Consider the following 19,207-nt stretch of genomic DNA (forward strand, 5'->3'; position numbering starts at 1 on the left):
AGATTATGTACCCGCTCTGTGACCCTTCATCAGAACCGGAACAATTAGAGCTCTTATGGGTTTGGGGTAAATATGGAGCAGAGGGAGGCAGGAGGAACAAAAGCAAAAGTCAGTGACAGATCGGGGAGACAGGGGAGATTGGTTACAAAAGGGACGTTGGTGCAAGGCAGTAGGAAATGTTAGTGGAACAAGCAAGGAAACAAAATATGGATCTAGAACAGGAGTACATGACAGATTCAGCATTATCAGCAATATGTTAGTTTAAAACAATAAGGTTAGAAGTTGCAGGAAGAAATTATTAAACACAATTTTGATTTCGGAAGGCTCCAAAGCACCTAATTGGAAAGGTAAAGTGCTGTTCTTTGACCTTACATTAGATGTCATTGGCAGAAGTGTCAGAGTAGGAGAGAAGCAGAAAATAGAAATAACAGGCAACTTGGTGGCCCAGGTCACTTAGGTGGTGCAGAGATGCCATGCCTGTTCTATTAGTTAATGTTAACTAACGGAGTCCCGTTCTTTCACATTTGGTCTAATATTATATTTGTTGGCATGTGAGCAAGATGTTCGGAGTTCCAATCTTCTCTTCACACTTGCCTTTGGAGATATGTTGAGTTCATGATCAGTGGGATGGAATCGAACCTTCAGCCGTGCGCATCTGTTTATCCCATTCATTGAGTGATATGCAGAAAGATATATCAACTCAAAACCTGAAAGGAAAAGAAGGCTTTTTATTTCCAAAAGTCTGCCCACATTCACAAGGTCATCCTGGTCAATACTGCCATTTGGTCTCATTTGCCAGCATTTGGTCCATATCCCTCTAATCACTCCCTATTCATATACCCATCCAGATACCTTTTAAATGCTGTAATTGTACCAGCCTCCACCACTTCCTCTGGCAACACATTCCATATATGCACCAACCTCTGCATGAAAAAGTTACCCCTTAGGTCCCTCTTAAACCTTTCCCCTCTCACCTTAAACCTGTGCCCTCTAGTTTTGGACTCCCCCAACCCAGGGAAAAGACCTTGTCTATTTACCCTATCTATGCCCCTCATCATTTTATAACCCTCTAAAATGTCACCCCTTAGCCTCAAATGCTCCAGGGAAAATAGCCCCAGTCTATTCAGCCTCTCCCTATAGTTCAAAACCTCCAAACCTGGCAACATCCTTGTAAATCTTTTCTGAACCCTTTCAAGTTTCACAACATCCTTCCCAAAGCAGGGGGAATTGCATGCAGTATTCCAATAGTGAGCCAACCAATATCCTATACAGCCACATCAATGACCTCCCAACTCCCGTACTCAATGCTCTGACCAATACAAGCAATCATCTAGGTGTTGGGTTTCCAATTTAAAAATCAAGCCCAGTAAGTCTGGATTTCTGGTCATTGACTACCACATTGTGTAGGTGATAATTCTTGAATATTAATTACAGTTACCTTCATTATATTCTTCGTCCTCAATTTCTTCATCTGCATTGTTTTTACTGGACTTGCTTCCACTTCCACCCCGACTCCATTTACTCTCCCTTCCTGGTCAAAATTGGGAAAGTTACAATCACTAGCCTGCCCTACCTTTTTTTTAAAGATAATTTCATAGTACATTTGTGTGCTATCTATAGATGCCTCCAGCACAATTCAAAGCACTTTAATTAAGAGCTTTTGGATTGCAGTCAATGTTACTGCGCAGCAAAGTGGATCAGCTGATTGTACACAGGAAAGTTTCAGGAACAACAGTCAGTTAAGCTGTTTTTTTCTCAATTTTGCTTTTGAGAGAGGAAAGTTGGCCATGCCTGCCCTGTCTGTCGAAGAGGATCTTGCACAATCGTTTGAGCAGTCCCCTCAACACTGCATTGAACTGAACTGCCAGCATAGGTTATAGGAACGAATGACTCTTAAACACTGAGGGAAGAGATCTCTCTACCACACCAAGGTGACACTAAATTCACTAGGTTGCAGGGTAATATTTGTTCTGTGAGACAGAAACACGAATTGACCCCTCTCTCGCCATCTTTTGAATGTGGAACTGGAACTCTGGGAGGTCAGTTTCTAGGCATGAGTGTGCGTACTCAGTCTCCTCCAGAAGATTAATAATTAGTGCTAAATTCAACAGAACCTCTGCAGCACATTCTCCACGTTGACTGAGCAAACAGTTTCTGCACCAGAAACTGCAGCAAAGTGGAGAGTATGCTTGCAGAAGTTAGCCGATTTATAATTCCCCTATGATAATGAATAATGATCCAGCTAAATGCATGGTCTGTCCAGTGGAAGGCCAGAAAAAGTGGCCTTCTTAGGCCATAGTGTTAGCTGTATTAGTCAGGGGGAAATGGATCTGGGTGGGTTACTCTTCAGGGGGTCGGTGTGGACTGGTTGGGCTGAAGGGCCTGTTTCCACACTGTAGGGAATCTAATCTAATGTAAAGTATAGCAACTGGGTGTAAATAGGGTGCCACAGGGTGCACATTGATTTTATCTTCACTACCTCTTGAGGTGATTAGAACAGATGCATTTCATGAAAGTTACATAAACACGTGCAGGAGAAGGGAATGGAAAGTTTATGCTGATGGGGTCAGATGAAGAAGGACGGAAGAAGGTTTCTGCAGCGGATAAACAATGGCTCAGACCCGTTGGGCTGAATGACCTGTTTCTGACCTATCATTGCAATGTGACACTGTCCCATTTCCCTCAGATAAACCAAGTTCAAATAATTTCCATTGCCTTTTCCCCAGCTGCTTTCTAAAGAGTAATGGTTTATTTTCTTGTGAACTGACATCTGGCTGCAGGAGACTGAACAATTAGAGCAATCTATTAGTACAATGTTTTTTCTAAGGTGCTCCTTCATTGCTAAGTGTCGGCGATGATTACTAATAAGGTACAGCTCCTAGCAATGGAGACTTTTTATTGCACATGAGAAAAATAAACTTTTAACCAACTGGCCCTTCCCGATAGAGTACAATAAATATTTGTGTACAATCAATACCTAGTCTAATCAAACTGTATTTATTAATCTGATAAAGAAAAAAGGGATTGAAATGTAAACATAATGTATCTACTAAAAGTACTTCCTTAGACTTTCAATGTCAGTCAATAATTGCTCAAATGTAGCAATTTCCCAGACATTAACCATAACCTTGAATTTTCTGAATTTTTGAACAGTTTGAGATTATTAATATTCTTCAGCCTTACCTGCCAGTGACACAGTCAACTGGACATGTATACATGGGCTACATTTCTCTTTGCAGTACAGTATAGTGGAGGTTGTTAAGTTATTTAGGAGGAGTCTGTTCACAGGCATAGCTTCATTAATTTCTTCACAGCCACAGTCTGTCAAAAAGAGTTATGAAACAGCAAGTTACATTGCACATAAAGTCAGAAAGTACAAGGGTCACTGGGCAAAGACAAAATAACTGCCAACACAGATCAGGTGTTAACATTAAATCTCAAACATTAAATTTTGCAACAGTGGGAATGATAGCATAATTGCCCCATAATCCTCAGTATGAACTTTGAAATCACAATGAATCCAAAGGTGTAGAGTCAGAGTGGTCTCAACACACTAAAAGGCCCTTTGGCCCATCAAATCTGTGCCAGTCAAAAATAAACACCTAACTCTTTTAATCTCATTGTCCAGCACTTTAGCTCATAGCCTTGTATACCTTGGCATCACAAGTGCACATCTAAATACTTCTTAAATGGTAGGAGGGCTTCCACCTCTGTCACCCTCACAGGGAGTGATGTATTCCACAGTATCTCATCATCTTAGGGTAGATTGATAGTCTGAAATTTTTTAATGCTAGCTGAAGAACTGCTGAAAATATGATGCCACCATCTGGGTTGTGCTGAGCTTTCAAACTTATTTTACACTTAGGATAACTAGTCAAGCTGAGAAACTTAATTTTGTTTTGGATATATGATTTGGAGGTGCTGGTATTGGACTGGGGTGGACAAAGTTACAAATCACACAACACCAGGTTACAGTTGAACAGGTTTATTTGGAAGCACTAGGTTTCAAGGCACTGCCTCTTCATCAGGTGGTTATGGAACAGGACTATAAGACACAGAATTTATAGCAAAAGGGTCACACTATCATGGAACTGTAATGATATATTAAACAAATTTAGATTAAGACTTTCATTGTTTAGAATGGGATATGCTAGTTTCAGTTCTTTAATATGTAAATTGCAGAACTCCTTTTAAGTTACATTCTCAAGGTAAAGTTGTCAACCACCTGATGAAGGAGCAGTGCTTCCAATTAAACCTGTTGGACTATAACCTGGTGTTGTGTGATTTGTAACTTTGTACACCCCAGTCCAACACTGGCATCTCCAAATCATTCTCAAGATAGCTTCAGCACTTCTAACAATAGGTGCCATCTCAGCTCAGACAATGCATTAAAGCTGTGAAGTTAAAGTCTGTCTGTGCCCCAATGTTGAGTCATATAAGTTTATGGGGTCAATTTGTATTTGCAGAATTACATTTTGTTTTGCTCAAAAACTGCATCAATCCATGTAAGATTCTATAAGTCCCACTTTAGAAATAGAACCAGTCTGACTCAACATTGGGACACATTGGGAAACTTCACACCTTTAATGCATTGTCTGAGCTAAGATGGCACATATTGTTAGAAATGCTGAAGCGATCTTGAGAATGTGACTTAAAAGGAGTTCTGGGATTTACACATTTAAGAACCGAAACTAGCATATTCCATTCTAAAAGATGAAAGATTAAATCTCGTTTTGTTTAAAATGCCATTACAGCTCCACCACACTGTAACCCTTTTGCTATAACTTCTGTGTCTTATAGTCCTGTTCCACAACTACCTGATGAAGGGGCAGTGCCTTGAAAGCTAGTGATTCCAAATAAACCTGTTGGACTATATCCTGGTGTTTTATATGTAGCTAAACATGTCTGTATCTGCTCAATATTATTGTATGGTGCATTAGAATCTAAGACAATGGAAGGTAAATAGAAAGGCAACACAGAGGTGGGTGGAATTTTGTGCACTTCCCCAGGATGAGTTTGGAGGCAGAAGTGGCAATTAATCAGACTGTGTGGGTGCCAGGTGGGTCTCTGCTTTGCCATCAATTGAGGCCCTCAAGGGGGTAGTTAATGATATTCAATCACCAAGGGCAGTCACTGCACGGGTACCCCTATCCATTCCCACCTCTCTCACTTCCCCACTATCGGGGTTCCTCAGTGATCCCAAGTCTCTCCTTGGTTGCACTGTCTACAGCTGCCAAATGATCCCACTAACACTGTGGAGAATGGACAGCTACTGGTTTCTGATTGCCCAACAGCTCTCAGGGTGCAGGGAATTTCCACCATTGGGATCATTAGTCACAAAAAGAGAACTACAATTCCTTGAGCTTGCACTTAGGGGAAAGAAACTAGAAATCTGGTAGTGATTGGTAAAACAGAGGGTAACAGAGCAAGAGAGAGACCAAGAAGGAAATGTATAGACAGTTATAGAGTCATACAGAAGTTCCCCAAACTAAACTAGTCCGACTTGCCTACATTTGGCCCATATCCCTTAAAACTTTCCTATTCATGTACCTGTCCAAATGTCTTTTAAATGTTGTAACTGTACCTGCACCTACTACTACCTCTTGTAGAAATAAAGTTCAATGCAAGCTGGAGGAATAACTTTTTTTTAATGCTCAGGCAATTTACAGCCTCTAGTACTCGACATTAAATTCGCAATTTCACAGCATGATCTGTCATGCACTTTTCTTACAATCCCCCACTACTCTCCCAGCCATGTCTTTTTTGTGTCTTGTTGACTATTTTTTTCCTTTTCATCCCATCATTGACCCCATTTCACATCTTTATTCCTCCTTTACCACTACTAGCACCACTTTTGCCTTTTTCTCTGGGCATTCTCACAATCTATTCCCTTCATTCTCCCTCTGTCAGCAGCATATACATCACCATTCCCAAAGTTTGAACTATGAGGAAGAGTCATACCGGACACGAAATGTTAAACTCTGTTCCTCTTGCCATAGATGTTGTCAAATCTACTGAGCTTCTGCAGCAATTTCTGCTCTTAGTTTATACTAGAAGACATTAGTTGCTATGGAATACCATGAATTAGATAGCCATGATTGCTAATATTATAAAATGTGACATCTGAAGTCTTCTGTCCAGTATTTACTCTAAGTGTGTACAATGTGCATCATCACCTCAGTTGATTATGTGAATTAACAGGAGATTGACATTGTTAAATTCAACATGAATTTCCCTTTGACCTACCAGCATGGGAAAGTCTATGACGTGGGCAGATCTCATTGTTGCAATTGTTGGAAGAGTGGGGCTTTTGCTGATTATTAATCAAGTGTAACGTAAAAAGACAAGATGCAATTTACAGCTAAACAATTGGCATTTGATGCCAACAAACTTATAATTATACTTACACTTGGCTTCACATGAAAAGACCTGCAAAGAAATGAGAGAAAAAAAATGTCAAAATTGAAAATTATTAAAATCACTGGTTAATTCTATCTTCCCAGTTAGTTGAGAGATTTGCCAATAAAGAGTAAAGGGTAGCTGCTCCACCATTTAATGAGAAGTATCAGAAATGTCAGGACATGGTTTGCACTTTTCCTGATGCAATTGGTGATAAAATGAAGTGCAAAGTTTGAAAATTACTCCTTTCCAACAGTGACAGTATACAACAGCTAATAACTTGCACCTACAGTAGTGCCTGAAATGTGGCCACGTGTCCAAGCAACCATCTTGAGGATAAATTCTCAGTTTGAGAGAGAATGAAAACAGGGTCATAAAAAAGAAAAGAAGTTGCTTTTATATAGCTTCTTTTAACACCCAGGATGTCTCAAAGTACTTTACAGACAAGGATGTATTTTTGTAGTGTCCTGAGTGTGAATGAGCAGCAGCTCATTCACACTCAGCAAGCTCCCATAAACCAAGATGCAATAATGACCTACTTTTGAGATGTTGTTTGAGGGATAAATATTGACCAGCCCACTGGGAATAACTTCTCTGCCATTTTTTTGCGATTATAGTACAATGGGTTTTTTAACCTACTAATTAAAACACAGTCAGGGCTTTAGTTCATCACGTACTGAATACCAATGGTCTTAAAAGCAACTGCAAACTGATGAGATTGATTGGAAATACAAAAAGGATCCAGGGTCAGTCAAAACATTACAGCAACCATTGCATGATGATTGGTTCATGACTAGATTTCTAGTCATGCAGGAAGACTTGTAGAGCAGGGGATTATCAGACACATTCTGGTTGAGCTAGATGCCATTCTTTACATTCCGAGCAGTCTAGGCACCTCCCATTCCTGCAGTGAGAATCTGTCGAGTCACTCAGGTCCTTTCTCCAAACCTGCTGTATGTTCGCTCTCCATCTGTTTTGTTGGATTGAAGCCATTAATATTTCTGTATCAGCAATGGCCTCTTACTGTCCTCAGTTACTTCCCCCTTTTACTAACTTTCATTTCAGTCGCACTAGGTATAGCTCACAGGCCCAGTTTAAGACTGTAAGACTCAGCAGCAGATATAGACCATTCAGACCCAATGAGTCTGATCCACCATTTAATGACATCATGTTTGCTCGCTGAGCTGGAAGGTTCATTTTCAGACGTTTTGTCACATATTAGGTGACATCATCAGTGGGCCTCTGGTGAAGCACTGGTATTAGTGACATGCTTTCTATTTATGTGTTTAAGTTTCTTTGGACTGATGGCGTCATTTCCTGTGGTGATGTCATTTCCTGTTCTTTTTTCTCAGAGGGTGGGAAATGGGATCCAAGTCAATGTGTTTGTTGATATCAAACCTTCTCAAAACTTGCTAATAAGACCATGGTAGATTTGATAACTTTCAACAACTCAACTTTCCATGGTTCAGTGGTTAGTACTGCTGTCTCACAGCGTCAGGGACCTGGGTTTGATTCCACCCTTGGGCGACTGTCTGTATGGAGTTTGCACATTCTCTCTTTGTCTGCATGGGTTTCCTCTGGGTGCTTCAGTTTCCTCACACAGTCTGAATATGTGCAGGTTAGGTGAGTTGGCCATGTTAGATTTCCCATAATGTTCAGGGGTGTGTAGGTTAGGTGCATTTGTCAGGGGAAATGTAAAGTAACAGGGTAGGGGAATGGATCTGAGTAGGGTTCTCTTTGGAGGATTGGTGTGGACTTGTTGGGCCAAATGGCCTGTTTCCACGCTGTAGGGATTCTATGATATCCCTCGATTCCCATACTTATCAAAAATCTGTCTATCTCAGTCTTGAACATATTTGAGGTCTCGGCACTATAAGACCATAAGACCTAGGAGTAGAAGTAAGGCCATTCGGCCTATCGAGTCCACTCCACCATTTAATCATGGCTGATGGGTATTTCAACTCCACTTACCCGCATTCTCCCCGTAGCCCTTAATTCCTTGTGAGATCAAGAATTTATCAATCTCTGCCTTGAAGACATTTAGCGTCCCAGCCTCCACTGCACTCTGCGGCAATGAATTCCACAGCCCCACCACTCTCTGGCTGAAGAAATGTCTCGGCATTTCTGTTCTGAATTTACCCCCTCTAATTCTAAGGCTGTACCCACGGGTCCTAGTCTCCTCGCCTAACGGAAACAATTTCTTAGTGTCCACCCTTTCCAAGCCATGTATTATCTTGTAAGTTTCTATTAGATCTCCCCTTAAACTTCTAAACTCCAATGAATACAATCCCAGGCTCCTCAGCCATTCCTCATATGTTAGACCTACTATTCCAGGGATCATCTGTGTGAATCTCCGCTGGACACGCTCCAGTGCCAGTATGTCCCTCCTGAGGTGTGGGGCCCAAAACTGGACACAGTACTCCAAATGGGGCCTAACCAGAGCTTTCTAAAGTCTCAGTAGCACAACGGTGCTTTTATATTCCAACCCTCTTGAGATAAATGACAACATTGCATTCGCTTTCTTAATCACGGATTCAACCTGCATGTTTACCTTTAGAGAATGCTTGACTAGCACTCCCAGATCCCTTTGTACTTTGGCTTTATGAATTTTCTCACCATTTAGAAAGTAGTCCATGCTTGTATTCTTTTTTCCAAAGTGCAAGACCTCGCATTTGCTCACATTGAATTAGATTAGATTAGATTACTTACAGTGTGGAAACAGGCCCTTCGGCCCAACAAGTCCACACCGCCCCGCCGAAGCGCAACCCACCCATACCCCTACATCTACCCCTTATCTAACACTACGGCTAATTTAGCATGGCCAATCCACCTGACCTGCACATCTTTGTGACTGTGGGAGGAAACCCACGCAGACACGGGGAGAGCGTGCAAACTCCACACAGTCAGTTGCCTGAGGCGGGAATTGAACCCGGGTCTCTGGCGCTGTGAGGCAGCAGTGCTAACCACTGTGCCACCGTGCCGCACATCAGCCATTTCCTGGACCACTCTCCCAAACTGTCTAGATCCTTCTGCAGCCTCCCCACTTCCTCAGTACTACCTGCCTGTCCACCTAACTTCGTATCATCGGCAAACTTCGCTAGAATGCCCCAGTCCCTTCATCCAGATCATTAATATATAACATGAACAGCTGCGGCCCCAACACTGAACCCTGTGGAACCACTTGTCACTGGCTGCCATCCCGAAAAAGAACCTCTTATCCCAACTCTCTGTCTTCTGTCAGACAGCCAATCCTCAATCCATGCCAGTAGCTCACCTTGAACACCATGGGCCCTCACCTTGCTCAGCACTGGATTTCCCTGGTCCAACCTACTTGTCACCTCTTCAAAGAATTCTAACAGGTTTGTCAGGCACAACCTCCCCTTACTAAATCCATGTTGATGTGTTCTAATCCGACCCTGCTCTTCCAAGAACTTAGAAACCTCATCCTTAACGATGGATTCTAGAATTTTACCAACAACTTTTATAAAGTCTGGTTCATTACATAGCACTAGGTCCAAAACAGCCTGCTCTCTTGCAGGCTCCATGACAAGCTGTTCTTAAAAGCCATCCTGTAAGCATTCCAAGAATTTTCTTTCTCTGGATCCACTGGCAACATTATTTATCCCGTCCACCTGCATATTGAAGTCCCCCATGATCACCATGACCTTGCCTTTCTGACATGCCTTTTTTATTTCCCGGTACATGTTGCGCCTCTGGTCCTGAGGTCTGTAAATAACTCCCATTATGGCTTTTTTGCCTTTGTGGTTTCTCAATTCCACCCACACAGACTCCACAACATCCGACCCTATGTCATTCAGTGTCATAGATTTAATTATGTTCTTAACTAACAAGGCCACCCCACCCCCTCTGCCCACCTCCCTTTCTTTTCGATAAGTTGTAAATCCTTGGATGTTTAATTGCCAGTCCTGAACCCCCTGCAACCATGTCTCTGTGATGTCTACCACATCATAATCATTCACGATGATCTGTGCCGTTAGATCATCTACTTTGTTACGAATGCTACGAGCATTCAGGTAAAGTGCCTTTATGCTAACATTCTTATCATTAGAGATATTGGAAGGCATAAGATGTCCTAAGTTATCCTTCATTTTGTTGCATTCCTAGTCTGCCTCAAGGTTAAATCCACCTGCATACATGCTATCCTCCTGCTTATCTTTCCATTTAACTCCATACTCCCTGTCGCTTTCACTTTCCCTTGCCCCCAACTCAGAAGTTTAAAGTCCTACTGACCACCCTATTTATCCTCTTCGCTAGAATCTTGGTACCAGATTGGTTCAGGTGGATACCGTCCCAATGGTACAGATCCCCCCGGTTCCAAAAATAATGCCAATGCCCCATGAAATGGAATCCCTCTTTCCCATACCAATCCCTAAGCCGCGTGTTTACTTCCCTAATTTTCTTACCTCTATGCCAACTGGCACATGGCTCGGGCAGTAATCCGGAGATTATGACCTTTGAGGACCTGTACTTCAATTTCCTTCCTAGTGCTTGATAATCCCCAAACAGGTCCTCCACCCTAGCTTTGCCTATGTTGTTAGTCCCAACGTAGACCACAACAACTGGATCCTCCCCCTCCCGCTCCAATATCCTTTCAAGCCGGTCAGAGATGTCCCATCGGGCAGGCAACACACCATGCGAGACTCCCGATCCGGCTTGCATAGGATACTATCTGTCCCCCTAATTATAGAATCCCCTATAGCAACTACTTGTCTTTTTGCTCCCCCCTCTTGAATGGCCTTCTGCACCATGGTGCCGTGGTCAGCTGGTTCATCCTGTCCAGAGCCCTTTTCCTCATCCGTATAGGGAGCAAGAATCTCATACCTGTTGGACAAGGTTAAGGGCTGAGGCTCCTGCACTCCTGAACTCAAGTTCCCCCTGCCTGCCTCACTTACAGTCACACTCTGATGTCCCTGATCACTAACTGAATGTGAATTACTTAATTTCCCAGGTGTGACTGCCTCCTGAAACAAAGCGTCCAGGTAACTCTCTCCCTTCCGGATGTGTCGCAGTGTTTGAAGCTCCGATTCCAGATCATCAACTCTGAGCTGGAGTTCTTCCAGCAACCAACACTTGCTGCAGATGTGGTCACTGCCATTCACAATGGGATCAGCCAGCTCCCACATCATACAGCTACAGCACATCACCTGCCCAGCCATCTCTGCTTAGTTAATTACTTTATTACTTTATAAGTTTGAGTTAAAATACTTTCTGATACCTCTCTGCTAAAGTCTTTTTCTAAAAACCAATTAATAGATAAACCATAAAAAGTAAATTTTTAACCAATCACCGATAAAGAAATAGAAAATCCTTACCTTAACAAACCAGAGTCCTATATTTGGTGAGAGGAGGGGGTGGGTGGGAGACACAACACGTGTAGTGTCTTGGGTTCAGCCACTGCCCAGATATACTACCAGCAGTCCCCTGGTCGTCGCTCCCGCTCTTCCTACTTATTAACTAGGTTAGAGGAGGAGGGCAGGTGGGAGACACTGCAGTAGTCGAGTCTCGGGTTTAGCCACCTTGCTGATATATATATATGGACACTGCTTTCCTTCCCGGCTGCCCCTCCGGTCCTCATCACTTCCTCCGCTGCTCCCGCTCCTTCTCCGCTGCTGCTCGCACTTAACATGGCCATTGGCGTCGAAGGGTGAGTATTTATACTCACTGCTCCTGCCCCTACCGCTGCCCGCTACCGGTAAGTAATTTTAATAAAAACTGCCTTACTTTATCTGCAGTCTTCCGAGTTCATCCTACCTCCACTGCTGCTCGCACTATAAACTTTTGCAGTGAAAAATTTCACAGATTGGCTACCTTCCAAGAAAAGAAATCCTCCTCCTCATTGGTCTTTAGTGAGTGACCCCTTATTCTGAGATTTGGCCGTCTGGTCCTAGACTTACTCACAATGGCAAACAATTTCTCAAACCCCAAAGAATATTATATTTTCGATAAGCTCTCCTCTCATTCTTCGAAAATCTTTCCTTACTGTTCATGATATCTTACCAAAATTGTTCACAGTATTCCAGCTGTGGTCTGACTAGTTCCTTGTACAGTTTTTGAAAGATCTCCTTAATTTCATGCTCCATCCCCTTTGAAACTTAAATTCAATTTGTCTTCAATATTACTTCCTGAACTTGGCTGATGGATTTTTGTGATTCACACATGAGGACCCTAAAATATTCCTGTGCTGCACCTTTCTGCAGTCTTTCACCATTTAACTAATATTCAGCCCTTCTATTGTTCCTGCAAAAGTGCATCACTTCACATTTTCTCACATTATATTCCATCTGCCAAGTTTTTGCCATTCACATAACCTAGATATATTCCCTCAGCAGTCTGTTCTTCTCATCCTCATTATTTACATTTCCACCTGGTTTTGTATCATCTGCAAACCCGGAGATAGTAAGTTCACTTCGCTCATTGAGTTGTGAATATATATTTTAAAATAACTGCGGACCCAAGCAAGGATCCTTATGTACCTCCACTAGTTGCATGTTGCCATCCTGAAAAGGCCCCTTTACTCCAACTCTGTTTTCTAATAGTTAACCAATCATCTATCCATACTTATGTAGTACCCACAACATCACATGCTCTTATTGCATTCAGTAGCCGTATGTGTGGTAGCTTATTGAATCTCTTTTATGGAAATCCAAATTTATTACATCTACTTTAGTCACTAAACTTCAATCTCCCAACTTCTAATCAATATTTTGTAATCAGCCTTCCCAATCTGCAGCCAGTCATTTGCAATAGTCATTACAAACAATGTACAGTCCCTAAGTTGTCAGGTACGCACTCTTCAATCTCAATTCTGCAGTTACCTCATTCTAATATCCTGTATTTTGTAGTCACCAGGTTTCAATCTTCAGGCACCACGCTCACCAAAATCCTCCATACTTCTATCTGACAGTTTCATGTCGAAGACTGCACTCAGTGCACAACCACCCGTGTGAAATCAGTCTATCAATGCCATTCTGCAGTCACTGCACAAATGGCAGTTGTCTGTCATTATGCACGGACAGTGTGCACTAAGCACACAAGTTTAATCCTTGTTAAGGGAGAAGCTTCTTTTACCTGCTCAAATGATCTCAACAAGAGGAAGGGTGGTATTTTCTCCTCACCACTGCCCAACATCCAAAATGTTAACAGCTAGAAAAGCACAACACAGACCATTGCAATAGTCACACATTTCCCACAATAGTCACAATTTCACATATTCATTCGTAGGATGGAGGCACCATTGGATAGGTGGTGGTGAGCTGTCTTCTTAAACAATTTCCTTCCTTGAGGTGTAGAGACACCCACAGTGTTGTTAAGGAGGGAATTCAAGGAAATTAACCCAGTGACAGTGAAAGAACAACGACAGAGTTCCAAATTAGAATGGCATGTGACTTTAGGTGGGGGGATTGGTGTTTCCATGAATTTACTGCCCTTGTCCTTCTAGATGGCAGCAGTTGCAGATTTGGAAGCTGCCATCTAGAAGGACAAGGGCAGTAAAGGACTCCTTGTTACTCCAGTGTATCTTTTAGATGGTACACACTACTGTCACCCTGCATTGTGGTTGAAGGAATGTGAAACATTCCACCAAACTCCTGACTTGGGCCTTATAGATGATGGACAGGCTTTGGGGAGTTGTGGTACTATTCATAGCCTCTAATCTGCTCTTTCAGCCACAGTATTTATATGGTTAGTCTAGTTTAGTTACTGGTCAATGGTAACCCCAAAGATATTGTTAGTGGGCTTTTAGCAATGATGATGTAAGGGTCAGATTCTCTCTTATTGGAGACAGTCATTTGTGTGGCGTGACTGCTACTTGTTAGTTATTAACCCTGGATATTGCCCAGGGCTTGCTGCATATTGCTTCGGTATCTGAAGAGTTGCAAATTGTGCTAAACATTGTGCAATCATTGGTGTACATCCCTATTCTGACCTTAGCATGGAGAGAAGGTCATTGACGTTGAGCCTGGAACACTACCCTGAGGAACTACTGCTGTGGTATCCTGAGATGTTTGATCTTCAACAACCACAGCTATCTTCCTCTGTACTCAGTATGAGTCCAACCAGTGGAGAGATTTCCTCTTGACTTCCAATAATCTCTGTTTTGCGAGAGCTCTTTGATGTCATACCCAGATGATGTTAAGGACAATCACTCTCTCCTCAGCTCTGGAGTTAAACTCCTTTGCCCATGTTTGGAACATGGCTGTAATTAGGTCAGGAGCTGAGTGGACATGGAGGAACCCAAACTGAGGATCAGTGAGCAGTTATTCCTTTGCAAGTGCCAGTATTCAGGGCTGAGTGATTGACAGCAGTAGGAGGGACTGTGGCCAATGGGGGGGCGGGGAGCAGAACATAGCAAGAGATGTGAGAATCTTGATAGAGAAGCCATGGGGAGAATGATCACCTGGGGATAGACCTTTGAAGGTGGTAGGATAAAATGAGGACTGCTGGGGATCAGAGTCAAAAAATGTGGTGTCCGAAAAGCACAGCCGGTCAGGCAGCATCCAAGGAGCAGGAGAGTTAATGTTTCGAGCATAAGCTGTTCATCAGGAATATGAGAGTAGGTAGACCTTTGAGGGAGGCACTCTCCCCCAACTTCGTGTGAGGTTTGAGCAGGTTGAAGTGATAGAACGCTCCTCACCCCTCAATTCTTCCCATAAGCTTCAAAACTGAGGTTGGCTAAGGACTGGACATTGTGGCTAATAATTAGCCATGCAATTGAGGACCTCAACTGGGATGAGAATGGCTGGGCTGCCCTAGGTCTTGCCCGTCCCAGTAACATTTCAAAAACATCCGCAATTAGGGGAGAGAAAGAGTGATGGCAGGAAGGCCATCAGGTATTTTACAGGATGTCCGGCCTACAGACCTAGGAGACATAAAATCTTCTGCCAAGTGCTCCTTTGATACTGACGCTCCAGAGCCTTGGAATTTGCTAAGCCCCTGCTGTTTGCCCACTCCCTTTGCCTGTCTGAGCTGGAAATTGAGAACAAGCTCAGATGGAGGAAGTTGACACTGAATGATGATCGTGAAACAGCCGAGAAGCCTGTTTTTCAGGCTGGGCAGGAAATGGAGAAATATTCTTATCTAACAGTAAAAATGAAAAAGATGCTTGAAAATAGCAGGGACTTTCTGATGTGGCGGAATTCAATGTTTAGTATTCAGTGTGGGATTTAATTCCACTTTTAGAGAGAGATACAGTATTTCCACCTGGCAAAGTTTATACACAAGTGCTTACTCATCAGTGCGATGTTCTTAGGTAGGTACATATTTGTTTATTTTAAATGAGCACATGCCTAAAATAATAAACAGAGGAATGCAGTAACAATGGATTAAGAATTCTTAGGTGAAGATTACTGTTCTGAATCTAAATACCTTTGATATAATATTACCATCTCTGCATTGTTCAGTGGTTGAGCTGTGACCAGCTTTTCAGCCTCATTTTAAAAGCTGTACAAACCATAACACAGTGGAATACGTAATCCTTGACTATCATAACCTCACATTATATGCTTAAAGGGATGTGTTTATGTTGGTATTCAAAGGGATTAACCATGGATACAGTTACCTCCAATAGTGTAGGAAAGAGTGGTGAGAGTAGGAAAGTATGGGTTTTTGGCCCTAAATTATGCCAGGGGAATACAAAGTACTTGGAGATACCTCTTTTGTTGTTTCTAATTTACATCAGCCAGTTGGACTTATAAGTACAAAGTGGCCAAACATGCTAATGTGAACAATCTAGGAAAGGCAGGTGAAGCTGTGGAGCTAGGGCTCTTGTAGTACAGTGGTAGTGTCCCTACCTCTAAGCTAGAAGATTTAGGTTCATAGTACCACCTACTCTAGACGTGCATTATCTCTGAACAGGTTGATTAGGAAAACGCAATGAATTTTGGGAATTTGCACAGAAGCTACAAAATCATTTTTGCAGAAAATGGGCAGGTCAGTGACAAGTGAAATTTAATATGACAATACAGTACATTGAAGAAACAAAAAACCAGCTTCCTAAATGCTATAATACAAGCCTTTCCAGATTATTTGACTAAAGCACAGAGCTATGTGTTCATTCATGCCTCACATGAACAATTGCATGACCTTGTCAATTATTATTGGCTTGTGTGACATTGTTACTGTTCCTAGGACACATGGCAACATTCTAAAACCTACACTAAATCATGCTGGAAAATCACCAGGAATTTAATAACAAATACGGCTGAATCTTAGTTTTTTGAAAAGCTTAGCTGTGAGAGTTGTGTCACATTTTCTAATAAGGTTTTTCACATAACGCCGAACAAGTATCTTACCAAACTCACCGCAATAATTACCTATCCCACCCCCAATTCTTGACCCCTTACCTCATGCTGTTCCTGAAGCAAGCACCACTCAGTGAATATCTGCCAAAAGACCAGTGTCTCTACCACTCACACCATCTTTAAGAAGTTGCTGTGTACCCAGACAAATGTTGATAATCCAGTATTGTACCTCACGGCTGCCATTCTCTCGCCCTGGTCTCTGTTTAATCACCAGGCCACACACTGTACAAGTCATTAGATTCCATCTAAATCACCCTCTCCAAGTCACTGCTGCTCTGTCCCAATACCCACTGTAGACTGGGATCTTATCATAGTCCAGTAGAAGCACATCACATACAGGCAAGTAAGTGGAAAATTCCAAACATGAGTTTTCTCTTTATAACCATCAAAAGGGAACATAAAGAAAACAAATGGAGGCTGATGTGTGCCTGCCCAATTGTCTGCTGCACCTTGCTCTCATCTGCTGGAAGCATCTGCCTGGCTTGTACTGCCTGACTCAGCTAAATTCTGTCAGGCACAAGGAGAGCTTCTTCCTCCCCAGTGTCCTCATCTTCCTCCATGGAACATCTCCCTATCCCACAGTTTGTCAGGGTCCAGCACGTTGCCTGCTCCAATTGTTGAGACTATAGTACATTGGGATGATGAGGCAGCCTCTGTCTGGACTACACTGGCCTCCCTTTCCTCGGGCCCTGCTCCAGTATAATCCTGTCACAGTGTCCTGGGACTGAGGGAGCCTGTGTTGGCAGTTCACCTTACTCATAAGGTCATAAAACTCTGGACCTCCTGTGGACTCTACACCATGCACACAGATTCTGTGGCTATCCTCTGTCTGGGTTGGGTGCTCCTCATCCTCGGCAGTAGCCTGCTGCTGCTCCTGAGCTTACCGTCAGCTCTGGTCCTCCTGCATCAGCCTAGGCCTTCTTGGGAAGGCAACCACCATGACAGATATGCCACATGCAGCAGGGCACCAAGACTGTCAGTGGGAACAGAAGGGGTGAGAGAGGTTCTTGGACCTCTGAACAGTCAGTGGTAGCATATATTTTCATGCTTTCGCTCTTCAAACTGATACTGACATCACCCATCCAGATGTTGCTACAGCATTCCCAGTTGCTGTTAGCATCTATAAAATGAAAAGTAATGACAAGGATTGCAGCTTGCTGTGAACAGTGTCAACACGAGACACCAGCTGATCTCCATTTGCCTTTTCCAATGCCCCCATTGTACCTCGCACCAGCTGACAGCCCATTTATACCCATCCTGCAATGTGGAGACACAACTTATTCAACGTCACCACCCTGACCCCTTCAACCCTGGCATTACACCTTAATAATGTCTAGCCTGTTCATCTGTGTTCCCACTGCAGAGACCACTGGAGTGGTCACTGCCACTGATCCTCAATCCATAGCCTACCATGCCCATCAATGTTCTTTTGTGTACCTCCCATATTCCTGCAGATGCTCCTGTCATTGTGTCTCTACCTGGCTAAATGCCTCTATTTTACACCTCCCCCTCCCCAACAGCCCTTTCGTTATCAAAAGAAACACTGCACTGGTTCTTCAAACAAATATCATTACCTTGAGCCCATCTTCTGCTTTCTCCTCCATACTCCTACAAATTATTGCTATCCAAATAATTCTCCCATGCTCCCATTAAGACCTGAATTGAACCTTCACCACACTTCCAGGCAGTGCATTCCATACTCTAACAACTCGCTGTGTGAAAGAGATTTTTCTCACATCACCCTTTCTTTATTTGCACATCTTTAAGTCTATTCCCTCTCTCGACTTGATGTTTTATGAGTGGGAACAGCTATTCCTAATTTACTTTTTTCCAGCCTGCTCACAAGTTTGAAAACCTCCATCAAATCTTCTCTCAGTCTGCTTCTGCCAAGGGAGAACAGTCCCAACTTCTTCATACTATCCTCACAACTAAAGTTTCTCATTCCCAGAACCATTCTTGGAAATGCCTCAAAAGGACATCTCATCCACTTCTCCTCAACTCCCACCATAGTCCACATCTCCTAGACCTCTATAAGGTCCCATCCATAGCCCTTTCTTGCACAGATGCTCTGAAATAAAACAATTCACTAAAGGTGATTGGTGCTAAGTCAATCAAATTAAGAGTGCAGCTTTACACTAGTTAACAATTAGCACTAAGCAGACAAATCCATCTGTTCAGATCCTTTGATTGCTTTTTGTTTGAGGTAGCTCTCACAAATGATAGAAGGGGAGCTATGCTCTGCCAGATGACGGTTAATTGGAAATCACATTGATTTTCTTCACTGTGCGAAGGAACAGCTAAATCAAATCTGCGACTGCACAGTAACTGTATCATTCACCCATAGGTTTCAAACTTTTTGAAATACAGACCCATCTTTAAGAAGTCAATCTGCAAAACAAATAGACTTTATCCACGTGATCGAGAAACCTCAACACACATCTAAATGCGTGGTAGTGAGTATCGATGACACAACCGATCTTTGCTAGAGT

The 19,207-nt window shown here is 42.7% G+C and overlaps 1 protein-coding gene across 2 annotated transcripts in view; it reads right to left on the reverse strand.

The window, feature by feature from the left end:
• Positions 1–19,207, reverse strand: part of LOC140483665 (interleukin-17 receptor C-like) — a 70,369-nt gene that overhangs the window by 37,479 nt on the left and 13,683 nt on the right. Inside the window, exons 2-5 of one of the 2 annotated variants that reach the window (XM_072582022.1) lie at positions 6,408–6,429; positions 3,184–3,321; positions 1,439–1,531; positions 595–707 (exon numbers count right to left, since the gene is read on the reverse strand). In XM_072582022.1, the coding sequence (XP_072438123.1) occupies positions 595–707; positions 1,439–1,531; positions 3,184–3,321; positions 6,408–6,429 (366 nt within the window). Of the gene's footprint in view, positions 1–594; positions 708–1,438; positions 1,532–3,183; positions 3,322–6,407; positions 6,430–19,207 lie in introns of those variants that run through there. The other variant, XM_072582023.1, reaches the window with a different exon arrangement.

This window comes from Chiloscyllium punctatum, chromosome 12 (genome assembly GCF_047496795.1).
Source record: "Chiloscyllium punctatum isolate Juve2018m chromosome 12, sChiPun1.3, whole genome shotgun sequence".
Lineage (NCBI taxonomy): Eukaryota > Metazoa > Chordata > Chondrichthyes > Orectolobiformes > Hemiscylliidae > Chiloscyllium > Chiloscyllium punctatum.